Source organism: Scyliorhinus torazame, chromosome 4 (assembly GCF_047496885.1).
Source record: "Scyliorhinus torazame isolate Kashiwa2021f chromosome 4, sScyTor2.1, whole genome shotgun sequence".
NCBI classification, from domain to species: Eukaryota; Metazoa; Chordata; class Chondrichthyes; order Carcharhiniformes; family Scyliorhinidae; genus Scyliorhinus; species Scyliorhinus torazame.
Genome location: NC_092710.1, coordinates 37,757,404 through 37,781,455, shown reverse-complemented (window position 1 = coordinate 37,781,455; position 24,052 = coordinate 37,757,404). Strand labels below are relative to the sequence as shown.

Below are 24,052 nucleotides of genomic sequence, written 5' to 3'. Positions count from 1 at the left end.
GGGTCAGTGTGTGTGGAGTATACTGGAGTCAGGGTCAGTGTGTGTGGAGTATACTGGAGTCAGGGTCAGTGTGTGTGGGGGATACTGGAGTCAGGGTCAGTGTGTGTGGAGTATACTGGAGTCAGGGTCAGTGTGTGTGGGGGATACTGGAGTCAGGGTCAGTGTGCGTGGGGGATACTGGAGTCAGGGTCAGTGTGTGTGGGGGATACTGGAGTCAGGGTCAGTGTGTGTGGAGTATACTGGAGTCAGGGTCAGTGTGTGGGGGATACTGGAGTCAGGGTCAGTGTGTGTGGAGTATACTGGAGTCAGGGTTAGTGTGTGGGGGATACTGGAGTCAGGGTCAGTGTGCGTGGGGGATACTGGAGTCAGGGTCAGTGTGTGGGGGGATACTGGAGTCAGGGTCAGTGTGTGTGTGGAGTATACTGGAGTCAGGGTCAGTGTGTGTGGGGGATACTGGAGTCAGGGTCAGTGTGTGTGGAGTATACTGGAGTCAGGGTCAGTGTGTGGGGGATACTGGAGTCGGGGTCAGTGTGTGTGGAGTATACTGGAGTCAGGGTCAGTGTGTGTGGAGTATACTGGAGTCAGGGTCAGTGTGTGTGGAGTATACTGGAGTCAGGGTCAGTGTGTGTGGAGTATACTGGAGTCAGGGTCAGTGTGTGTGGAGTATACTGGAGTCGGGGTCAGTGTGTGGGGAGTATACTGGAGTCAGGGTCAGTGTGTGGGGGATACTGGAGTCAGGGTCAGTGTGTGTGGAGTATACTGGAGTCAGGGTCAGTGTGTGTGGGGGATACTGGAGTCAGGGTCAGTGTGTGTGGAGTATACTGGAGTCAGGGTCAGTGTGTGGGGGATACTGGAGTCGGGGTCAGTGTGTGTGGAGTATACTGGAGTCAGGGTCAGTGTGTGTGGAGTATACTGGAGTCAGGGTCAGTGTGTGTGGAGTATACTGGAGTCAGGGTCAGTGTGTGGAGTATACTGGAGTCAGGGTCAGTGTGTGTGGGGGATACTGGAGTCAGGGTCAGTGTGTGGAGTATACTGGAGTCAGGGTCAGTGTGTGGTGTATACTGGAGTCAGGGTCAGTGTGTGTGGAGTATACTGGAGTCAGGGTCAGTGTGTGTGGAGTATACTGGAGTCAGGGTCAGTGTGTGTGGGGGATACTGGAGTCGGGGTCAGTGTGTGTGGAGTATACTGGAGTCAGGGTCAGTGTGTGTGGAGTATACTGGAGTCAGGGTCAGTGTGTGTGGGGGATACTGGAGTCAGGGTCAGTGTGTGTGGAGTATACTGGAGTCAGGGTCAGTGTGTGTGGAGTATACTGGAGTCAGGGTCAGTGTGTGGAGTATACTGGAGTCAGGGTCAGTGTGTGTGGGGGATACTGGAGTCAGGGTCAGTGTGTGGAGTATACTGGAGTCAGGGTCAGTGTGTGGTGTATACTGGAGTCAGGGTCAGTGTGTGTGGAGTATACTGGAGTCAGGGTCAGTGTGTGTGGAGTATACTGGAGTCAGGGTCAGTGTGTGTGGAGTATACTGGAGTCAGGGTCAGTGTGTGTGGGGGATACTGGAGTCAGGGTCAGTGTGTGTGGAGTATACTGGAGTCAGGGTCAGTGTGTGGAGTATACTGGAGTCAGGGTCAGTGTGTGTGGAGTATACTGGAGTCAGGGTCAGTGTGTGTGGAGTATACTGGAGTCAGGGTCAGTGTGTGTGGAGTATACTGGAGTCAGGGTCAGTGTGTGGGGGATACTGGAGTCAGGGTCAGTGTGTGGGGGATACTGGAGTCAGGGTCAGTGTGTGGGGGATACTGGAGTCAGGGTCAGTGTGTGGAGTATACTGGAGTCAGGGTCAGTGTGTGTGGAGTATACTGGAGTCAGGGTCAGTGTGTGGAGTATACTGGAGTCAGGGGCAGTGTGTGGAGTATACTGGAGTCAGGGTCAGTGTGTGGGGGATACTGGAGTCAGGGTCAGTGTGTGGGGGATACTGGAGTCAGGGTCAGTGTGTGTGGAGCATACTGGAGTCAGGGTCAGTGTGTGGGGGATACTGGAGTCAGGGTCAGTGTGTGGAGTATACTGGAGTCAGGGTCAGTGTGTGGAGTATACTGGAGTCAGGGTCAGTGTGTGTGGAGTATACTGGAGTCAGGGTCAGTGTGTGTGGGGGATACTGGAGTCAGGGTCAGTGTGTGTGGAGTATACTGGAGTCAGGGTCAGGGTGTGTGGGGGATACTGGAGTCAGGGTCAGTGTGTGTGGGGGATACTGGAGTCAGGGTCAGTGTGTGTGGAGTATACTGGAGTCAGGGTCAGTGTGTGGAGTATACTGGAGTCAGGGTCAGTGTGTGTGGAGTATACTGGAGTCAGGGTCAGTGTGTGTGGAGTATACTGGAGTCAGGGTCAGTGTGTGTGGAGTATACTGGAGTCAGGGTCAGTGTGTGTGGGGGATACTGGAGTCAGGGTCAGTGTGTGTGGAGTATACTGGAGTCAGGGTCAGTGTGCGTGGGGGATACTGGAGTCAGGGTCAGTGTGCGTGGGGGATACTGGAGTCAGGGTCAGTGTGTGTGGGGGATACTGGAGTCAGGGTCAGTGTGTGTGGAGTATACTGGAGTCAGGGTCAGTGTGTGGGGGATACTGGAGTCAGGGTCAGTGTGTGTGGAGTATACTGGAGTCAGGGTTAGTGTGTGGGGGATACTGGAGTCAGGGTCAGTGTGCGTGGGGGATACTGGAGTCAGGGTCAGTGTGTGGGGGGGATACTGGAGTCAGGGTCAGTGTGTGTGTGGAGTATACTGGAGTCAGGGTCAGTGTGTGTGGGGGATACTGGAGTCAGGGTCAGTGTGTGTGGAGTATACTGGAGTCAGGGTCAGTGTGTGGGGGATACTGGAGTCGGGGTCAGTGTGTGTGGAGTATACTGGAGTCAGGGTCAGTGTGTGTGGGAGATACTGGAGTCAGGGTCAGTGTGTGTGGAGTATACTGGAGTCAGGGTCAGTGTGTGTGGAGTATACTGGAGTCAGGGTCAGTGTGTGTGGAGTATACTGGAGTCGGGGTCAGTGTGTGGGGAGTATACTGGAGTCAGGGTCAGTGTGTGGGGGATACTGGAGTCAGGGTCAGTGTGTGTGGAGTATACTGGAGTCAGGGTCAGTGTGTGTGGGGGATACTGGAGTCAGGGTCAGTGTGTGTGGAGTATACTGGAGTCAGGGTCAGTGTGTGGGGGATACTGGAGTCGGGGTCAGTGTGTGTGGAGTATACTGGAGTCAGGGTCAGTGTGTGTGGAGTATACTGGAGTCAGGGTCAGTGTGTGTGGAGTATACTGGAGTCAGGGTCAGTGTGTGGAGTATACTGGAGTCAGGGTCAGTGTGTGTGGGGGATACTGGAGTCAGGGTCAGTGTGTGGAGTATACTGGAGTCAGGGTCAGTGTGTGGTGTATACTGGAGTCAGGGTCAGTGTGTGTGGAGTATACTGGAGTCAGGGTCAGTGTGTGTGGAGTATACTGGAGTCAGGGTCAGTGTGTGTGGGGGATACTGGAGTCGGGGTCAGTGTGTGTGGAGTATACTGGAGTCAGGGTCAGTGTGTGTGGAGTATACTGGAGTCAGGGTCAGTGTGTGTGGGGGATACTGGAGTCAGGGTCAGTGTGTGTGGAGTATACTGGAGTCAGGGTCAGTGTGTGTGGAGTATACTGGAGTCAGGGTCAGTGTGTGGAGTATACTGGAGTCAGGGTCAGTGTGTGTGGGGGATACTGGAGTCAGGGTCAGTGTGTGGAGTATACTGGAGTCAGGGTCAGTGTGTGGTGTATACTGGAGTCAGGGTCAGTGTGTGTGGAGTATACTGGAGTCAGGGTCAGTGTGTGTGGAGTATACTGGAGTCAGGGTCAGTGTGTGTGGAGTATACTGGAGTCAGGGTCAGTGTGTGTGGGGGATACTGGAGTCAGGGTCAGTGTGTGTGGAGTATACTGGAGTCAGGGTCAGTGTGTGGAGTATACTGGAGTCAGGGTCAGTGTGTGGGGGATACTGGAGTCAGAGTCAGTGTGTGTGGGGGATACTGGAGTCGGGGTCAGTGTGTGGGGGATACTGGAGTCAGGGTCAGTGTGTGTGGGGGATACTGGAGTCAGGGTCAGTGTGTGTGGTGTATACTGGAGTCAGGGTCAGTGTGTGTGGGGGATACTGGAGTCAGGGTCAGTGTGTGTGGGATACTGGAGTCAGGGTCAGTGTGTGTGGGGGATACTGGAGTCAGGGCCAGTGTGTGGGGGATACTGGAGTCAGGGTCAGTGTGTGGGGGATACTGGAGTCAGGGTCAGTGTGTGTGGGGGATACTGGAGTCAGGGTCAGTGTGTGGGGGATACTGGAGTCGGGGTCAGTATGTGGGGGATACTGGAGTCAGGGCCAGTGTGTGGGGGTTACTGGAGTCAGGGTCAGTGTGTGTGGTGTATACTGGAGTCAGGGTCAGTGTGTGGGGGATACTGGAGTCAGGGTCAGTGTGTGTAGGGGATACTGGAGTCAGGGTCAGTGTGTGTGGGGGATACTGGAGTCGGGGTCAGTGTGTGGGGGATACTGGAGTCAGGGTCAGTGTGTGGGGGATACTGGAGTCAGAGTCAGTGTGTGTGGGGGATACTGGAGTCGGGGTCAGTGTGTGGGGGATACTGGAGTCAGGGTCAGTGTGTGTGGGGGATACTGGAGTCAGGGTCAGTGTGTGTGGTGTATACTGGAGTCAGGGTCAGTGTGTGTGGGGGATACTGGAGTCAGGGTCAGTGTGTGTGGGATACTGGAGTCAGGGTCAGTGTGTGTGGGGGATACTGGAGTCAGGGCCAGTGTGTGGGGGATACTGGAGTCAGGGTCAGTGTGTGGGGGATACTGGAGTCAGGGTCAGTGTGTGTGGGGGATACTGGAGTCAGGGTCAGTGTGTGGGGGATACTGGAGTCGGGGTCAGTGTGTGGGGGATACTGGAGTCAGGGTCAGTGTGTGGGGGATACTGGAGTCAGGGTCAGTGTGTGTGGGGGATACTGGAGTCAGGGTCAGTGTGTGTGGAGTATACTGGAGTCAGGGTCAGTGTGTGTGGGAGATACTGGAGTCAGGGTCAGTGTGTGTGGAGTATACTGGAGTCAGGGTCAGTGTGTGTGGGGGATACTGGAGTCAGGGTCAGTGTGTGGAGTATACTGGAGTCAGGGTCAGTGTGTGGGGGATACTGGAGTCAGGGTCAGTGTGTGGGGGATACTGGAGTCAGGGTCAGTGTGTGTGGGGGATACTGGAGTCAGGGTCAGTGTGTGGAGTATACTGGAGTCAGGGTCAGTGTGTGTGGAGTATATTGGAGTCAGGGTCAGTGTATGTGGAGTATACTGGAGTCAGGGTCAGTGTGTGAAGTATACTGGAGTCAGGGTCAGTCTATGTGGAGTATACTGGAGTCAGGGTCAGTGTGTGGGGGATACTGGAGTCAGGGTCAGTGTATGTGGAGTATACTGGAGTCAGGGTCAGTGTGTGTGGGATACTGGAGTCAGGGTCAGTGCGTGTGGAGTATACTGGAGTCAGGGTCAGTGTGTGTGGGGGATACTGGAGTCAGGGTCAGTGTGTGTGGAGTATACTGGAGTCAGGGTCAGTGTGTGTGGAGTATACTGGAGTCAGGGTCAGTGTGTGGGGGATACTGGAGTCAGGGTCAGTGTGTGTGGAGTATACTGGAGTCAGGGTCAGTGTGTGTGGGGGATACTGGAGTCAGGGTCAGTGTGTGTGGGGGATACTGGAGTCAGGGTCAGTGTGTGGGGGTTACTGGAGTCAGGGTCAGTGTGTGGAGTATACTGGAGTCAGGGTCAGTGTGTGTGGAGTATACTGGAGTCAGGGTCAGTGTGTGTGGGGGATACTGGAGTCAGGGTCAGTGTGTGTGGTGTATACTGGAGTCAGGGTCAGTGTGTGTGGAGTATACTGGAGTCAGGGTCAGTGTCTGTGGAGTATACTGGAGTCAGGGTCAGTGTGTGTGGGGGATACTGGAGTCAGGGTCAGTGTGTGGAGTATACTGGAGTCAGGGTCAGTGTGTGTGGAGTATACTGGAGTCAGGGTCAGTGTGTGTGGGGGATACTGGAGTCAGGGTCAGTGTGTGTGGGGGATACTGGAGTCAGCGTCAGTGTGTGGAGTATACTGGAGTCAGGGTCAGTGTGTGTGGAGTATACTGGAGTCAGGGTCAGTGTGTGTGGGGGATACTGGAGTCAGGGTCAGTGTGTGTGGTGTATACTGGAGTCAGGGTCAGTGTGTGGAGTATACTGGAGTCAGGGTCAGTGTGTGTGGAGTATACTGGAGTCAGGGTTAGTGTGTGGGGGATACTGGAGTCAGGGTCAGTGTGTGGAGTATACTGGAGTCAGGGTCAGTGTGTGTGGGGGATACTGGAGTCAGGGTCAGTGTGTGTGGGGGATACTGGAGTCAGGGTCAGTGTGCGTGGGGGATACTGGAGTCAGGGTCAGTGTGTGGAGTATACTGGAGTCAGGGTCAGTGTGTGGGGGATACTGGAGTCAGGGTCAGTGTGTGGAGTATACTGGAGTCAGGGTCAGTGTGTGGGGGATACTGGAGTCAGGGTCAGTGTGTGTGGAGTATACTGGAGTCAGGGTCAGTGTGTGTGGAGTATACTGGAGTCAGGGTCAGTGTGTGTGGGGGATACTGGAGTCAGGGTCAGTGTGTGTGGAGTATACTGGAGTCAGGGTCAGTGTGTGTGGTGTATACTGGAGTCAGGGTCAGTGTGTGTGGAGTATACTGGAGTCAGGGTCAGTGTGTGGGGGATACTGGAGTCAGGGTCAGTGTGTGGGGGGGATACTGGAGTCAGGGTCAGTGTGTGTGGGGGATACTGGAGTCAGGGTCAGTGTGTGTGGAGTATACTGGAGTCAGGGTCAGTGTGTGTGGAGTATACTGGAGTCAGGGTCAGTGTGTGTGGGGGATACTGGAGTCAGGGTCAGTGTGTGGAGTATACTGGAGTCAGGGTCAGTGTGTGTGGGGGATACTGGAGTCAGGGTCAGTGTGTGTGGTGTATACTGGAGTCAGGGTCAGTGTGTGGGGGGGATACTGCAGTCAGGGTCAGTGTGTGTGGGGGATACTGGAGTCAGGGTCAGTGTGTGTGGTGTATACTGGAGTCAGGGTCAGTGTGTGTGGTGGGGATACTGGAGTCAGGGTCAGTGTGTGTGGAGTATACTGGAGTCAGGGTCAGTGTGTGGGGGATACTGGAGTCAGGGTCAGTGTGTGGAGTATACTGGAGTCAGGGTCAGTGTGTGGAGTATACTGGAGTCAGGGTCAGTGTGTGGGGGATACTGGAGTCAGGGTCAGTGTGTGTGGAGTATACTGGAGTCAGGGTCAGTGTGTGTGGGATACTGGAGTCAGGGTCAGTGCGTGTGGAGTATACTGGAGTCAGGGTCAGTGTGTGTGGGGGATACTGGAGTCAGGGTCAGTGTGTGTGGAGTATACTGGAGTCAGGGTCAGTGTGTGTGGAGTATACTGGAGTCAGGGTCAGTGTGTGGGGGATACTGGAGTCAGGGTCAGTGTGTGTGGAGTATACTGGAGTCAGGGTCAGTGTGTGTGGGGGATACTGGAGTCAGGGTCAGTGTGTGTGGGGGATACTGGAGTCAGGGTCAGTGTGTGGGGGTTACTGGAGTCAGGGTCAGTGTGTGGAGTATACTGGAGTCAGGGTCAGTGTGTGTGGAGTATACTGGAGTCAGGGTCAGTGTGTGTGGGGGATACTGGAGTCAGGGTCAGTGTGTGTGGTGTATACTGGAGTCAGGGTCAGTGTGTGTGGAGTATACTGGAGTCAGGGTCAGTGTGTGTGGAGTATACTGGAGTCAGGGTCAGTGTGTGTGGGGGATACTGGAGTCAGGGTCAGTGTGTGGAGTATACTGGAGTCAGGGTCAGTGTGTGTGGAGTATACTGGAGTCAGGGTCAGTGTGTGTGGGGGATACTGGAGTCAGGGTCAGTGTGTGTGGGGGATACTGGAGTCAGCGTCAGTGTGTGGAGTATACTGGAGTCAGGGTCAGTGTGTGTGGAGTATACTGGAGTCAGGGTCAGTGTGTGTGGGGGATACTGGAGTCAGGGTCAGTGTGTGTGGTGTATACTGGAGTCAGGGTCAGTGTGTGGAGTATACTGGAGTCAGGGTCAGTGTGTGTGGAGTATACTGGAGTCAGGGTTAGTGTGTGGGGGATACTGGAGTCAGGGTCAGTGTGTGGAGTATACTGGAGTCAGGGTCAGTGTGTGTGGGGGATACTGGAGTCAGGGTCAGTGTGTGTGGGGGATACTGGAGTCAGGATCAGTGTGCGTGGGTGATACTGGAGTCAGGGTCAGTGTGTGGAGTATACTGGAGTCAGGGTCAGTGTGTGGGGGATACTGGAGTCAGGGTCAGTGTGTGGAGTATACTGGAGTCAGGGTCAGTGTGTGGGGGATACTGGAGTCAGGGTCAGTGTGTGTGGAGTATACTGGAGTCAGGGTCAGTGTGTGTGGAGTATACTGGAGTCAGGGTCAGTGTGTGTGGGGGATACTGGAGTCAGGGTCAGTGTGTGTGGAGTATACTGGAGTCAGGGTCAGTGTGTGTGGTGTATACTGGAGTCAGGGTCAGTGTGTGTGGAGTATACTGGAGTCAGGGTCAGTGTGTGGGGGATACTGGAGTCAGGGTCAGTGTGTGGGGGGGATACTGGAGTCAGGGTCAGTGTGTGTGGGGGATACTGGAGTCAGGGTCAGTGTGTGTGGAGTATACTGGAGTCAGGGTCAGTGTGTGTGGAGTATACTGGAGTCAGGGTCAGTGTGTGTGGGGGATACTGGAGTCAGGGTCAGTGTGTGGAGTATACTGGAGTCAGGGTCAGTGTGTGTGGGGGATACTGGAGTCAGGGTCAGTGTGTGTGGTGTATACTGGAGTCAGGGTCAGTGTGTGGGGGGGATACTGCAGTCAGGGTCAGTGTGTGTGGGGGATACTGGAGTCAGGGTCAGTGTGTGTGGTGTATACTGGAGTCAGGGTCAGTGTGTGTGGTGGGGATACTGGAGTCAGGGTCAGTGTGTGTGGAGTATACTGGAGTCAGGGTCAGTGTGTGGGGGATACTGGAGTCAGGGTCAGTGTGTGGAGTATACTGGAGTCAGGGTCAGTGTGTGGAGTATACTGGAGTCAGGGTCAGTGTGTGTGGGGGATACTGGAGTCAGGGTCAGTGTGTGTGGAGTATACTGGAGTCAGGGTCAGTGTGTGGTGTATACTGGAGTCAGGGTCAGTGTGCGTGGAGTATACTGGAGTCAGGGTCAGTGTGTGGAGTATACTGGAGTCAGGGTCAGTGTGTGGGGGATACTGGAGTCAGGGTCAGTGTGTGTGGAGTATACTGGAGTCAGGGTCAGTGTGTGTGGAGTATACTGGAGTCGGGGTCAGTGTGTGTGGAGTATACTGGAGTCAGGGTCAGTGTGTGTGGGGGATACTGGAGTCAGGGTCAGTGTGTGTGGGGGATACTGGAGTCAGGGTCAGTGTGTGTGGAGTATACTGGAGTCGGGGTCAGTGTGTGTGGAGTATACTGGAGTCAGGGTCAGTGTGTGGAGTATACTGGAGTCAGGGTCAGTGTGTGGGGGATACTGGAGTCAGGGTCAGTGTGTGGGGAGTATACTGGAGTCAGGGTCAGTGTGCGTGGAGTATACTGGAGTCAGGGTCAGTGTGTGGAGTATACTGGAGTCAGGGTCAGTGTGTGTGGGGGATACTGGAGTCAGGGTCAGTGTGTGTGGGGGATACTGGAGTCAGGGTCAGTGTGTGTGGAGTATACTGGAGTCAGGGTCAGTGTGTGTGGAGTATACTGGAGTCAGGGTCAGTGTGTGTGGAGTATACTGGAGTCAGGGTCAGTGTGTGGGGGATACTGGAGTCAGGGTCAGTGTGTGTGGAGTATACTGGAGTCAGGGTCAGTGTGTGTGGAGTATACTGGAGTCAGGGTCAGTGTGTGTGGAGTATACTGGAGACAGGGTCAGTGTGTGTGGAGTATACTGGAGTCAGGGTCAGTGTGTGGAGTATACTGGAGTCAGGGTCAGTGTGTGTGGAGTATACTGGAGTCAGGGTCAGTGTGTGGAGTATACTGGAGTCAGGGTCAGTGTGTGGGGGATACTGGAGTCAGGGTCAGTGTGTGGGGGATACTGGAGTCAGGGTCAGTGTGTGGGGGATACTGGAGTCAGGGTCAGTGTGTGGGGAGTATACTGGAGTCAGGGTCAGTGTGTGGGGGATACTGGAGTCAGGGTCAGTGTGTGTGGAGTATACTGGAGTCAGGGTTAGTGTGTGGGGGATACTGGAGTCAGGGTCAGTGTGTGTGGAGTATACTGGAGTCAGGGTCAGTGTGTGGGGGATACTGGAGTCAGGGTCAGTGTGTGGGGGATACTGGAGTCAGGGTCAGTGTGTGGGGAGTATACTGGAGTCAGGGTCAGTGTGTGGGGGATACTGGAGTCAGGGTCAGTGTGTGTGGAGTATACTGGAGTCAGGGTTAGTGTGTGGGGGATACTGGAGTCAGGGTCAGTGTGTGTGGAGTATACTGGAGTCAGGGTCAGTGTGTGGAGTATACTCGAGTCAGGGTCAGTGTGTGGGGGATACTGGAGTCAGGGTCAGTGTGTGTGGAGTATACTGGAGTCAGGGTTAGTGTGTGGGGGATACTGGAGTCAGGGTCAGTGCGTGGAGTATACTGGAGTCAGGGTCAGTGTGTGTGGAGTATACTGGAGTCAGGGTCAGTGTGTGTGGAGTATACTGGAGTCAGGGTCAGTGTGTGTGGGGGATACTGGAGTCAGGGTCAGTGTGTGTGGAGTATACTGGAGTCAGGGTCAGTGTGTGTGGAGTATACTGGAGTCAGGGTCAGTGTGTGTGGAGTATACTGGAGTCAGGGTCAGTGTGTGGAGTATACTGGAGTCAGGGTCAGTGTGTGTGGAGTATACTGGAGTCAGGGTCAGTATGTGGGGGTTACTGGAGTCAGGGTCAGTGTGTGGGGGTTACTGGAGTACGAACAGGCACTGTCAGTCTGCACTGAGCTGCGCTCTCTCTAACCGCAGTTTCTCCATCTCCCGCAGGGATCGTCGAGGATGACTACAGATCCAGGTATGACCCTCGGTCTTTTCTTCAGGTTTCCTCTGGCACCCTCACCCTCAGTGTGGTACATCCTGAATAATCCTGTGTAACAGGCTGTAGAGGGGCTGAATGGGCCTCCTCCTGTTCCTGTGTAACAGGCTGGAGAGGGGCTGAATGGGCTCCTCCTGTTCCTGTGTAACAGGCTGGAGAGGGGCTGAATGGGCCTCCTCCTGTTCCTGTGTAACATGCTGGAGAGGGGCTGAATGGGGCCTCCTCCTATTCCTGTGTAACAGGCTGGAGAGGGGCTGAATGGGCTCCTCCTGTTCCTGGGTAACAGGCTGGAGAGGGGCTGAATGGGCCTCCTCCTGTTCCTGTGTAACTGACTGGAGAGGGGCTGAATGGGCTTCCTCCTGTTCCTGTGTAACAGGCTGGAGAGGGGCTGAATGGGCCTCCTGTTCCTGTGTAACAGGCTGTAGAGGGGCTGAATGGGCCCTTTCCTGTTCCTGTGTAACAAGCTGGAGAGGGGCTGAATGGGCCTCCTGTTCCTGTGTAACAGGCTGCAGGGGGGCCGAATGGGCCTCCTCCTGTTCCTGGGTAACATGCTGGAGATGGGCTGAATGGGCCTCCTCCTGTTCCTGTGTAACAGGCTGGAGAGGGGCTGAATGGGGCCTCCTCCTATTCCTGTGTAACAGGCTGGAGAGGGGCTGAATGGGCTCCTCCTGTTCCTGGGTAACAGGCTGGAGAGGGGCTGAATGGGCTCCTCCTGTTCCTGGGTAACAGGCTGTAGAGGGGCTGAATGGGCCCTTTCCTGTTCCTGTGTAACAGACTGGGGAGGGGCTGAATTGGGCTTCTCCTGTTCCAGTGTAACAGGCTGGAGAGGGTCTGAATGGGCCTCCTCCTGTTCCTGTGTAACAGGCTGGAGAGGGGCTGAATGGGTTCCTCCTGTTCCTGTGTAACAGGCTGGAGAGGGGCTGAATGGGCCTACTCCTGTTCCTGTTTAACAGGCTGGAGACGGGCTGAATGGGCCTCCTCCTATTCCTGTGTAACAGGCTGGAGAGGGGCTGAATGGGCCTCCTCCTGTTCCTGTATAACAGGCTGGAGAGGGGCTGAATGGGCCTCCTCCTGTTCCTGTGTAATAGGCTGGAGAGGGGCTGAATGGGCCTCCTCCTGTTCCTGTATAACAGGCTGGAGAGGGGCTGAATGGGCCTCCTCCTGTTCCTGTGTAACAGGCTGGAGAGGGGCTGAATGGGCCTCCTCCTGTTCCTGTGTAACAGGCTGGAGATGGGCTGAATGGGCCTCCTCCTATTCCTGTGTAACAGGCTGGAGAGGGGCTGAATGGGCCTCCTCCTGTTCCTGTATAACAGGCTGGAGAGGGGCTGAATGGGCTTCCTCCTGTTCCTGTGTAACAGGCTGGAGAGGGGCTGAATGGGGCCTCCTCCTGTTCCTGTGTAACAGGCTGGAGAGGGGCTGAATGGGCCTCCTCCTGTTCCTGTGTAACAGGCTGGAGAGGGGCTTAATGGTGCCTCCTCCTGTTCCAGTGTAACAGGCTGGAGAGGGGCTGAATGGGCCTCCTCCTGTTCCTGTGTAACAGGCTGGAGACGGGCTGAATGGGGCCTCCTCCTGTTCCTGTGAAACAGGCTGCAGAGGGGCTGAATGGGCCTCCTCCTGTTCCTGTGTAACAGGCTGGAGACGGGCTGAATGGGGCCTCCTCCTGTTCCTGTGTAACAGGCTGGAGAGGGGCAGAATGGGCCTCCTCCTGTTCCTGTGTAACAGGCTGGAGAGGGGCTGAATGGGCCTCCTCCTGTTCCTGTGAAACAGGCTGGAGAGGGGCTGAATGGGTTCCTCCTGTTCCTGTGTAACAGGCTGGAGAGGGGCTGAACGGGCCTCCTCCTGTTCCTGTGTAACAGGCCGTGGAGGGGCAGAATGGCCTCCTGTTCCTGTGTAACAGGCTGGAGAGGGGCTGAATGGGCCACCTGTTCCTGTGTAACAGGCTGGAGAGGGGCTGAATGGGCCACCTGTTCCTGTGTAACAGGCTGGAGAGGGGCTGAATGGGCCACCTCCTGTTCCTGTGTAACAGGCTGGAGAGGGGCTGAATGGGCCTCCTCCTGTTCCTGTGTAACAGGCTGGAGAGGGGCTGAATGGGCCTCCTCCTGCTCCTGTGTAACAGGCTGGAGAGGGGCTGAATGGGCCACCTCCTGTTCCTGTGTAACAGGCTGGAGAGGGGCTGAATGGGCCTCCTCCTGTTCCTGTGTAACAGGCTGGAGAGGGGCTGAATGGGCTCCTCCTGTTCCTGTGTAACAGGCTGGAGAGGGGCTGAATGGGCCTCCTCCTGTTCCTGTGTAACAGGCTGGAGAGGGGCTGAATGGTCCTCCTCCTGTTCCTGTGTAACAGGCTGGAGAGGGGCTGAATGGTCCTCCTCCTGTTCCTGTGTAACAGGCTGGAGAGGGGCTGAATGGGCCTCCTCCTGTTCCTGTGTAACAGGCTGGAGAGGGGCTGAATGGGCCTCCTCCTGTTCCTGTGTAACAGGCTGGAGAGGGGCTGAATGGGCCACCTGTTCCTGTGTAACAGGCTGGAGAGGGGCTGAATGGGCCACCTGTTCCTGTGTAACAGGCTGGAGAGGGGCTGAATGAGCCTCCTCCTGTTCCTGTGTAACAGGCTGGAGAGGGGCCGAATGGGCCTCCTCCTGTTCCTGGGTAACATGCTGGAGATGGGCTGAATGGGCCTCCTCCTGTTCCTGTGTAACAGGCTGGAGAGGGGCTGAATGGGGCCTCCTCCTATTCCTGTGTAACAGGCTGGAGAGGGGCTGAATGGGCTCCTCCTGTTCCTGTGTAACAGGCTGGAGAGGGGCTGAATGGGCCTCCTCCTGTTCCTGGGTAACAGGCTGGAGAGGGGCTGAATGGGCTTCTCCTGTTCCTGGGTAACAGGCTGTAGAGGGGCTGAATGGGCCCTTTCCTGTTCCTGTGTAACAGACTGGGGAGGGGCTGAATTGGGCTTCTCCTGCTCCAGTGTAACAGGCTGGAGAGGGGCTGAATGGGCCTCCTCCTGTTCCTGTGTAACAGGCTGGAGAGGGGCTGAATGGGCTCCTCCTGTTCCTGTGTAACAGGCTGGAGAGGGGCTGAATGGGCCTCCTCCTGTTCCTGTGTAACAGGCTGGAGAGGGGCTGAATGGGCCTCCTCCTGTTCCTGTGTAACAGGCTGGAGAGGGGCTGAATGGTCCTCCTCCTGTTCCTGTGTAACAGGCTGGAGAGGGGCTGAATGGGCCTCCTCCTGTTCCTGTGTAACAGGCTAGAGAGGGGCTGAATGGGCCTCCTCCTGTTCCTGTGTAACAGGCTGGAGAGGGGCTGAATGGGCCACCTGTTCCTGTGTAACAGGCTGGAGAGGGGCTGAATGGGCCACCTGTTCCTGTGTAACAGGCTGGAGAGGGGCTGAATGAGCCTCCTCCTGTTCCTGTGTAACAGGCTGGAGAGGCGCCGAATGGGCCTCCTCCTGTTCCTGGGTAACATGCTGGAGATGGGCTGAATGGGCCTCCTCCTGTTCCTGTGTAACAGGCTGGAGAGGGGCTGAATGGGGCCTCCTCCTATTCCTGTGTAACAGGCTGGAGAGGGGCTGAATGGGCTCCTCCTGTTCCTGTGTAACAGGCTGGAGAGGGGCTGAATGGGCCTCCTCCTGTTCCTGGGTAACAGGCTGGAGAGGGGCTGAATGGGCTTCTCCTGTTCCTGGGTAACAGGCTGTAGAGGGGCTGAATGGGCCCTTTCCTGTTCCTGTGTAACAGACTGGGGAGGGGCTGAATTGGGCTTCTCCTGCTCCAGTGTAACAGGCTGGAGAGGGTCTGAATGGGCCTCCTCCTGTTCCTGTGTAACAGGCTGGAGAGGGGCTGAATGGGTTCCTCCTGTTCCTGTGTAACAGGCTGGAGAGGGGCTGAATGGGCCTCCTCCTGTTCCTGTGTAACAGGCTGGAGACGGGCTGAATGGGCCTCCTCCTATTCCTGTGTAACAGGCTGGAGAGGGGCTGAATGGGCCTCCTCCTGTTCCTGTATAACAGGCTGGAGAGGGGCTGAATGGGCCTCCTCCTGTTCCTGTGTAACAGGCTGGAGAGGGGCTGAATGGGCCTCCTCCTGTTCCTGTATAACAGGCTGGAGAGGGGCTTAATGGGCCTCCTCCTGTTCCTGTGTAACAGGCTGGAGAGGGGCTGAATGGGCCTCCTCCTGTTCCTGTGTAACAGGCTGGAGACGGGCTGAATGGGCCTCCTCCTATTCCTGTGTAACAGGCTGGAGAGGGGCTGAATGGGCCTCCTCCTGTTCCTGTATAACAGGCTGGAGAGGGGCTGAATGGGCTTCCTCCTGTTCCTGTGTAACAGGCTGGAGAGGGGCTGACTGGGGCCTCCTCCTGTTCCTGTGCAACAGGCTGGAGAGGGGCTGAATGGGCCTCCTCCTGTTCCTGTGTAACAGGCTGGAGAGGGGCTGAATGGGGCCTCCTCCTGTTCCTGTGTAACAGGCTGGAGAGGGGCTGAATGGGCCTCCTCCTGTTCCTGTGTAACAGGCCGGAGACGGGCTGAATGGGGCCTCCTCCTGTTCCAGTGAAACAGGCTGGAGAGGGGCTGAATGGGCCTCCTCCTGTTCCTGTGTAACAGGCTGGAGACGGGCTGAATGGGGCCTCCTCCTGTTCCTGTGTAACAGGCTGGAGAGGGGCAGAATGGGCCTCCTGCTGTTCCTGTGTAACAGGCTGGAGAGGGGCTGAATGGGCCTCCTCCTGTTCCTGTGAAACAGGCTGGAGAGGGGCTGAATGGGTTCCGCCTGTTCCTGTGTAACAGGCTGGAGTGGGGCTGAACGGGCCTCCTCCTGTTCCTGTGTAACAGGCCGTGGAGGGGCAGAATGGCCTCCTGTTCCTGTGTAACAGGCTGGAGAGGGGCTGAATGGGCCACCTGTTCCTGTGTAACAGGCTGGAGAGGGGCTGAATGGGCCACCTGTTCCTGTGTAACAGGCTGGTGAGGGGCTGAATGGGCCACCTCCTGTTCCTGTGTAACAGGCTGGAGACGGGCTGAATGGGGCCTCCTCCTGTTCCTGTGTAACAGGCTGGAGAGGGGCAGAATGGGCCTCCTCCTGTTCCTGTGTAACAGGCTGGAGAGGGGCTGAATGGGCCTCCTCCTGTTCCTGTGAAACAGGCTGGAGAGGGGCTGAATGGGTTCCGCCTGTTCCTGTGTAACAGGCTGGAGAGGGGCTGAACGGGCCTCCTCCTGTTCCTGTGTAACAGGCCGTGGAGGGGCAGAATGGCCTCCTGTTCCTGTGTAACATGCTGGAGAGGGGCTGAATGGGCCACCTGTTCCTGTGTAACAGGCTGGAGAGGGGCTGAATGGGCCACCTGTTCCTGTGTAACAGGCTGGAGAGGGGCTGAATGGGCCACCTCCTGTTCCTGTGTAACAGGCTGGAGAGGGGCTGAATGGGCCTCCTCCTGTTCCTGTGTAACAGGCTGGAGAGGGGCTGAATGGGCCTCCTCCTGTTCCTGTGTAACAGGCTGGAGAGGGGCTGAATGGGCCACCTCCTGTTCCTGTGTAACAGGCTGGAGAGGGGCTGAATGGGCCTCCTCCTGTTCCTGTGTAACAGGCTGGAGAGGGGCTGAATGGGCCTCCTCCTGTTCCTGTGTAACAGGCTGGAGAGGGGCTGAATGGTCCTCCTCCTGTTCCTGTGTAACAGGCTGGAGAGGGGCTGAATGGGCCTCCTCCTGTTCCTGTGTAACAGGCTGGAGAGGGGCTGAATGGGCCTCCTCCTGTTCCTGTGTAACAGGCTGGAGAGGGGCTGAATGGGCCACCTGTTCCTGTGTAACAGGCTGGAGAGGGGCAGAATGGGCCACCTGTTCCTGTGCAACAGGCTGGAGAGGGGCTGAATGAGCCTCCTCCTGTTCCTGTGTAACAGGCTGGATAGGGGCTGAATGGGCCTCCTCCTGTTCCTGTGTAGCAGGCTGGAGAGGGGCTGAATGGGCCTCCTCCTGTTCCTGTGTAACAGGCTGGAGAGGGGCTGAACGGGCCTCCTCCTGTTCCTGTGTAACAGGCTGGAGAGGGGCTGAATGGGCCTCCTCCTGTTCCTGTGTAACAGGCTGGAGAGGGGCTGAATGGGCCTCCTCCTGTTCCTGGGTAACAGGCTGGAGAGGGGCTGAATGGGCCTCCTCCTGTTCCTGTGTAACAGGCTGGAGAGGGGCTGAATGGGCCTCCTCCTGTTCCTGTGTAACAGGCTGGAGAGGGGCTGAATGGGCCCCCTCCTGTTCCTGTGTAACAGGCTGGAGAGGGGCTGAATGGGCCTCCTCCTGTTCCTGTGTAACAGGCTGGAGAGGGGCTGAATGGGCCTCCTCCTGTTCCTGTATAACAGGCTGGAGAGGGGCTGAATGGGCCTCCTCCTGTTCCTGTGTAACAGGCTGTAGAGGGGCTGAATGGGCCTCCTCCTGTTCCTGTGTAACAGGTTGGGGAGGGGCTGAATGGGCCTCCTCCTGTTCCTGTGTAACAGGCTGGAGAGGGGCTGAATGGGCCTCCTCCTGTTCCTGTGTAACAGGCTGGAGAGGGGCTGAATGGTCCTCCTCCTGTTCCTGTGTAACAGGCTGGAGAGGCGCTGTATGTGCCTCCTCCTGTTCCTGGGTAACAGGCTGGAGAGGGGCTGAATGGGCCTCCTCCTGTTCCTGTATAACAGGCTGGAGAGGGGCTGAATGGGCCTCCTCCTGTTCCTGTGTAACAGGCTGGAGAGGGGCTGAATGGGCCTCCTCCTGTTCCTGTGTAACAGGCTGGAGAGGGGCTGAATGGGCCTCCTCCTGTTCCTGTGTAACAGGCTGGAGAGGGGCTGAATGGGCCTCCTCCTGTTTCTGTGTAACAGGCTGGAGAGGGGCTGAATGGGCCCCCTCCTGTTCCTGTGTAACAGGCTGGAGAGGGGCTGAATGGGCCTCCTCCTGTTCCTGTGTAACAGGCTGGAGAGGGGCTGAATGGGCCTCCTGTTCCTGTGTAACAGGCTGGAGAGGGGCTGAATGGGCCTCCTCCTGTTCCTGTGTAACAGGCTGGAGAGGGGCTGAATGGGCCTCCTCCTGTTCTTGTGTAACAGGCTGGAGAGGGGGTGAATGGGCCCCCTCCTGTTCCTGTGTAACAGGCTGGAGAGGGGCTGAATGGGCCTCCTCCTGTTCGTGTGTAACAGGCTGGAGAGGGGCGAATGGGCCTCCTCCTGTTCCTGGGTAACAGGCTGGAGAGGGGCTGAATGGGCCTCCTCCTGTTCCTGTGTAACAGGCTGGAGAGGGGCTGAATGGGCCTCCTCCTGTTCCTGTGTAACAGGCTGGAGAGGGGCTGAATGGCCCTCCTCCTGTTCCTGTGTAACAGGCTGGAGAGGGGTTGAATGGGCCTCCTCCTGTTCCTGTGTAACAGGCTGGAGAGGGGCTGAATGGGCCTCCTCCTGGTTCTGTGTAACAGGCTGGAGAGGGGCTGAATGGACCCCCACCTGGTCCTGTGTAACAGGCTGGAGAGGGGCTGAATGGGCCTCCTCCTGTTCCTGTGTAACAGGCTGGAGAGGGGCTGAATGGGCCTCCTCCTGTTCCTGTGTAACAGGCTGGAGAGGGGCTGAATGGGTCTCCTCCTGTTCCTGTGTAACAGGCTGGAGAGGGGCTGAATGGGCCTCCTCCTGTTCCTGTGTAACAGGCTGGAGAGGGGCTGAATGGGTCTCCTCCTGTTCCTGTGTAACAGGCTGGAGAGGGGCTGAATGAGCCTCCTCCTGTTCCTGTGTAACAGGCTGGAGAGGGGCTGAATGGGTCTCCTCCTGTTCCTGTGTAACAGGCTGTAGAGGGGCTGAATGGGCCCTTTCCTGTTCCTGTGTAACAGACTGGGGAGGGGCTGAATTGGGCTTCTCCTGCTCCAGTGTAACAGGCTGGAGAGGGTCTGAATGGGCCTCCTCCTGTTCCTGTGTAACAGGCTGGAGAGGGGCTGAATGGGTTCCTCCTGTTCCTGTGTAACAGGCTGGAGAGGGGCTGAATGGGCCTCCTCCTGTTCCTGTGTAACAGGCTGGAGACGGGCTGAATGGGCCTCCTCCTATTCCTGTGTAACAGGCTGGAGAGGGGCTGAATGGGCCTCCTCCTGTTCCTGTATAACAGGCTGGAGAGGGGCTGAATGGGCCTCCTCCTGTTCCTGTGTAACAGGCTGGAGAGGGGCTGAATGGGCCTCCTCCTGTTCCTTTATAACAGGCTGGAGAGGGGCTGAATGGGCCTCCTCCTGTTCCTGTGTAACAGGCTGGAGAGGGGCTGAATGGGCCTCCTCCTGTTCCTGTGTAACAGGCTGGAGACGGGCTGAATGGGCCTCCTCCTATTCCTGTGTAACAGGCTGGAGAGGGGCTGAATGGGCCTCCTCCTGTTCCTGTATAACAGGCTGGAGAGGGGCTGAATGGGCTTCCTCCTGTTCCTGTGTAACAGGCTGGAGAGGGGCTGAATGGGGCCTCCTCCTGTTCCTGTGTAACAGGCTGGAGAGGGGCTGAATGGGCCTCCTCCTGTTCCTGTGTAACAGGCTGGAGAGGAGCTGAATGGGGCCTCCTCCTGTTCCTGTGTAACAGGCTGGAGAGGGGCTGAATGGGCCTCCTCCTGTTCCTGTGTAACAGGCTGGAGACGGGCTGAATGGGGCCTCCTCCTGTTCCTGTGAAACAGGCTGGAGAGGGGCTGAATGGGCCTCCTCCTGTTCCTGTGTAACAGGCTGGAGACGGGCTGAATGGGGCCTCCTCCTGTTCCTGTGTAACAGGCTGGAGAGGGGCAGAATGGGCCTCCTCCTGTTCCTGTGTAACAGGCTGGAGAGGGGCTGAATGGGCCTCCTCCTGTTCCTGTGTAACAGGCTGGAGAGGGGCTGAATGGGCCTCCTCCTGTTCCTGTGTAACAGGCTGGAGACGGGCTGAATGGGGCCTCCTCCTGTTCCTGTGAAACAGGCTGGAGAGGGGCTGAATGGGCCTCCTCCTGTTCCTGTGTAACAGGCTGGAGACGGGCTGAATGGGGCCTCCTCCTGTTCCTGTGTAACAGGCTGGAGAGGGGCAGAATGGGCCTCCTCCTGTTCCTGTGTAACAGGCTGGAGAGGGGCTGAATGGGCCTCCTCCTGTTCCTGTGTAACAGGCTGGAGAGGGGCTGAACGGGCCTCCTCCTGTTCCTGTGTAACAGGCCGTGGAGGGGCAGAATGGCCTCCTGTTCCTGTGTAACAGGCTGGAGCGGGGCTGAATGGGCCACCTGTTCCTGTGTAACAGGCTGGAGAGGGGCTGAATGGGCCACCTGTTCCTGTGTAACAGGCTGGAGAGGGGCTGAATGGGCCACCTCCTGTTCCTGTGTAACTGGCTGGAGAGGGGCTGAATGGGCCTCCTCCTGTTCCTGTGTAACAGGCTGGAGAGGGGCTGAATGGGCCACCTCCTGTTCCTGTGTAACAGGCTGGAGAGGGGCTGAATGGGCCTCCTCCTGTTCCTGTGTAACAGGCTGGAGAGGGGCTGAATGGGCCTCCTCCTGTTCCTGTGTAACAGGCTGGAGAGGGGCTGAATGGGCCTCCTCCTGTTCCTGTGTAACAGGCTGGAGAGGGGCTGAATGGGCCTCCTCCTGTTCCTGGGTAACAGGCTGGAGAGGGGCTGAATGGGCCTCCTCCTGTTCCTGTGTAACAGGCTGGAGAGGGGCTGAATGGGCCTCCTCCTGTTCCTGTGTAACAGGCTGTAGAGGGGCTGAATGGGCCTCCTCCTGTTCCTGTGTAACAGGCTGTAGAGGGGCTGAATGGGCCTCCTCCTGTTCCTGTGTAACAGGTTGGAGAGGGGCTGAATGGGCCTCCTCCTGTTCCTGTGTAACAGGCTGGAGAGGGGCTGAATGGTCCTCCTCCTGTTCCTGTGTAACAGGCTGGAGAGGCGCTGTATGTGCCTCCTCCTGTTCCTGGGTAACAGGCTGGAGAGGGGCTGAATGGGCCTCCTCCTGTTCCTGTATAACAGGCTGGAGAGGGGCTGAATGGGCCTCCTCCTGTTCCTGTGTAACAGGCTGGAGAGGGGCTGAATGGGCCTCCTCCTGTTCCTGTGTAACAGGCTGGAGAGGGGCTGAATGGGCCTCCTCCTGTTCCTGTGTAACAGGCTGGAGAGGGGCTGAATGGGCCTCCTCCTGTTTCTGTGTAACAGGCTGGAGAGGGGCTGAATGGGCCCCCTCCTGTTCCTGTGTAACAGGCTGGAGAGGGGCTGAATGGGCCTCCTCCTGTTCCTGTGTAACAGGCTGGAGAGGGGCTGAATGGGCCTCCTGTTCCTGTGTAACAGGCTGGAGAGGGGCTGAATGGGCCTCCTCCTGTTCCTGTGTAACAGGCTGGAGAGGGGCTGAATGGGCCTCCTCCTGTTCCTGTGTAACAGGCTGGAGAGGGGCTGAATGGGCCCCCTCCTGTTCCTGTGTAACAGGCTGGAGAGGGGCTGAATGGGCCTCCTCCTGTTCGTGTGTAACAGGCTGGAGAGGGGTGAATGGGCCTCCTCCTGTTCCTGGGTAACAGGCTGGAGAGGGGCTGAATGGGCCTCCTCCTGTTCCTGTGTAACAGGCTGGAGAGGGGCTGAATGGGCCTCCTCCTGTTCCTGTGTAACAGGCTGGAGAGGGGCTGAATGGCCCTCCTCCTGTTCCTGTGTAACAGGCTGGAGAGGGGTTGAATGGGCCTCCTCCTGTTCCTGTGTAACAGGCTGGAGAGGGGCTGAATGGGCCTCCTCCTGTTTCTGTGTAACAGGCTGGAGAGGGGCTGAATGGACCCCCTCCTGGTCCTGTGTAACAGGCTGGAGAGGGGCTGAATGGGCCTCCTCCTGTTCCTGTGTAACAGGCTGGAGAGGGGCTGAATGGGCCCTCCTGTTCCTGTGTAACAGGCTGGAGAGGGGCTGAATGGGCCTCCTCCTGTTCCTGTGTAACAGGCTGGAGAGGGGCTGAATGGGCCTCCTCCTGTTCCTGTGTAACAGGCTGGAGAGGGGCTGAATGGGTCTCCTCCTGTTCCTGTGTAACAGGCTGGAGAGGGGCTGAATGGGCCTCCTCCTGTTCCTGTGTAACAGGCTGGAGAGGGGCTGAATGGGCCGCCTCCTGTTCCTGTGTAACAGGCTGGAGAGGGGCTGAATGGGCCTCCTCCTGTTCCTGTGTATCAGGCTGGAGAGGGGCTGAATGGGTCTCCTCCTGTTCCTGTGTAACAGGCTGGAGAGGGGCTGAATGGGCCTCCTCCTGTTCCTGTGTAACAGGCTGGAGAGGGGCTGAATGGGTCTCCTCCTGTTCCTGTGTAACAGGCTGGAGAGGGGCTGAATGGGCCTCCCCCTGTTCCTGTGTAACAGGCTGGAGAGGGGCTGAATGGGTCTCCTCCTGTTCCTGTGTAACAGGCTGGAGAGGGGCTGAATGGGCCTCCTCCTGTTCCTGTGTAACAGGCTGGAGAGGGGCTGAATGAGCCTCCTCCTGTTCCAGTGGGAGGGATGATGGGTGACCCAGGGGCAGCATGGTGGCGCAGTGGTTAGCGCTGCTGCCTCACGGCGCCGAGGTCCCAGGTTCGATCCCGGCTCTGGGTCACTGTCCGTGTGGAGTTTGCACATTCTCCCCACAACCCAAAGATGTGCAGGGTGGGTGGATTGGCCACGCTAAACTGCCCCTTAATTGGAAAAAATGAATTGGGTACTCTAAATTTATGTGAGAGTTAAAATAAATAAAAAATAAAATAAGAATGTGATCCAGATTGTAACTCCTCTCGTCACAGATTACAGTCCACACTCGGTCGCTCTCAGAGACCGAGGAGGTCTCGGCCCTGCTCCCAGTACAACCACAAACTATTCAGCGGTGATCTCGATTTGTTCATCAAGGTAAATCGCCGTTCACTAAACCGGCCCCACTGTGGGCAACACGGACCACAGGAGGGCATCGGGGACCCCACACCCCGGGGAGAGGGCATCGGGGACCCCACACCCCGGGGAGAGGGCATCGGGGACCCCACACCCCGGGGAGAGGGCATCGGGAACCCCACACCCCGGGGAGAGGGCATCGGGGACCCCACACCCCGGGGAGAGGGCATCGGGGACCCCACACCCCGGGGAGAGGGCATCGGGGACCCCACACCCCGGGGAGAGGGCATCGGGGACCCCACACCCCGGGGAGAGGGCATCGGGGACCCCACACCCCGGGGAGAGGGCATCGGGGACCCCACACCCCGGGGAGAGGGCATCGGGAACCCCACACCCCGGGGAGAGGGCATCGGGGACCCCACACCCCGGGGAGAGGGCATCGGGGACCCCACACCCCGGGGAGAGGGCATCGGGAACCCCACACCCCGGGGAGAGGGCATCGGGGACCCCACACCCCGGGGAGAGGGCATCGGGGACCCCACACCCGGGGAGAGGGCATCGGGAACCGGGTTACAGGTCAGGACAGGGCGAGGGGTCGAGAAGGGGGTTACAGGTCAGGACAGGGCGAGGGGTCGAGAACAGGGTTACAGGTCAGGACAGGGCGAGGGGTCGAGAACGGGGTTACAGGTCAGGACAGGGCGAGGGGTCGAGAACAGGGTTACAGGTCAGGACAGGGCGAGGGGTCAAGAACGGGGTTTCAGGACAGGGCGAGGGGTCGAGAACGGGGTTACAGGTCAGGACAGGGCGAGGGGTCGAGAACAGGGTTACAGGTCAGGACAGGGCGAGGGGTCAAGAACGGGGTTTCAGGACAGGGCGAGGGGTCGAGAAGGGGGTTACAGGTCAGGACAGGGCGAGGGGTCGAGAAGGGGGTTACAGGTCAGGACAGGGCGAGGGGTCGAGAACGGGGTTACAGGTCAGGACAGGGCGAGGGGTCGAGAACGGGGTTACAGGTCAGGACAGGGCGAGGGGTCAAGAACGGGGTTTCAGGACAGGGCGAGGGGTCGAGAACGGGGTTACAGGTCAGGACAGGGCGAGGGGTCGAGAAGGGGGTTACAGGTCAGGACAGGGCGAGGGGTCGAGAACGGGGTTACAGGTCAGGACGAGGGGCCAAGAACGGGGTTCCAGGTTAGGACAGGGCGAGGGATCACGAACGGGGTTACATGTCAGGACAGGGCGAGGGATCACGAACGGGGTTACAGGTCAGGACAGGGTGAGGGG

The 24,052-nt window shown here is 57.6% G+C and overlaps 1 protein-coding gene across 1 annotated transcript in view; it reads left to right on the top strand.

Annotated features, from left to right (window-relative positions):
- LOC140410933 (rho GTPase-activating protein 4-like) overlaps nt 1-24,052 on the top strand; it is a 206,250-nt gene that overhangs the window by 30,973 nt on the left and 151,225 nt on the right. Inside the window, exons 4-5 of the mRNA XM_072499781.1 lie at nt 10,990-11,017; nt 22,693-22,795. Coding sequence (XP_072355882.1) covers nt 10,990-11,017; nt 22,693-22,795 — 131 coding nt within the window. The remainder of the gene's footprint in view (nt 1-10,989; nt 11,018-22,692; nt 22,796-24,052) is intronic.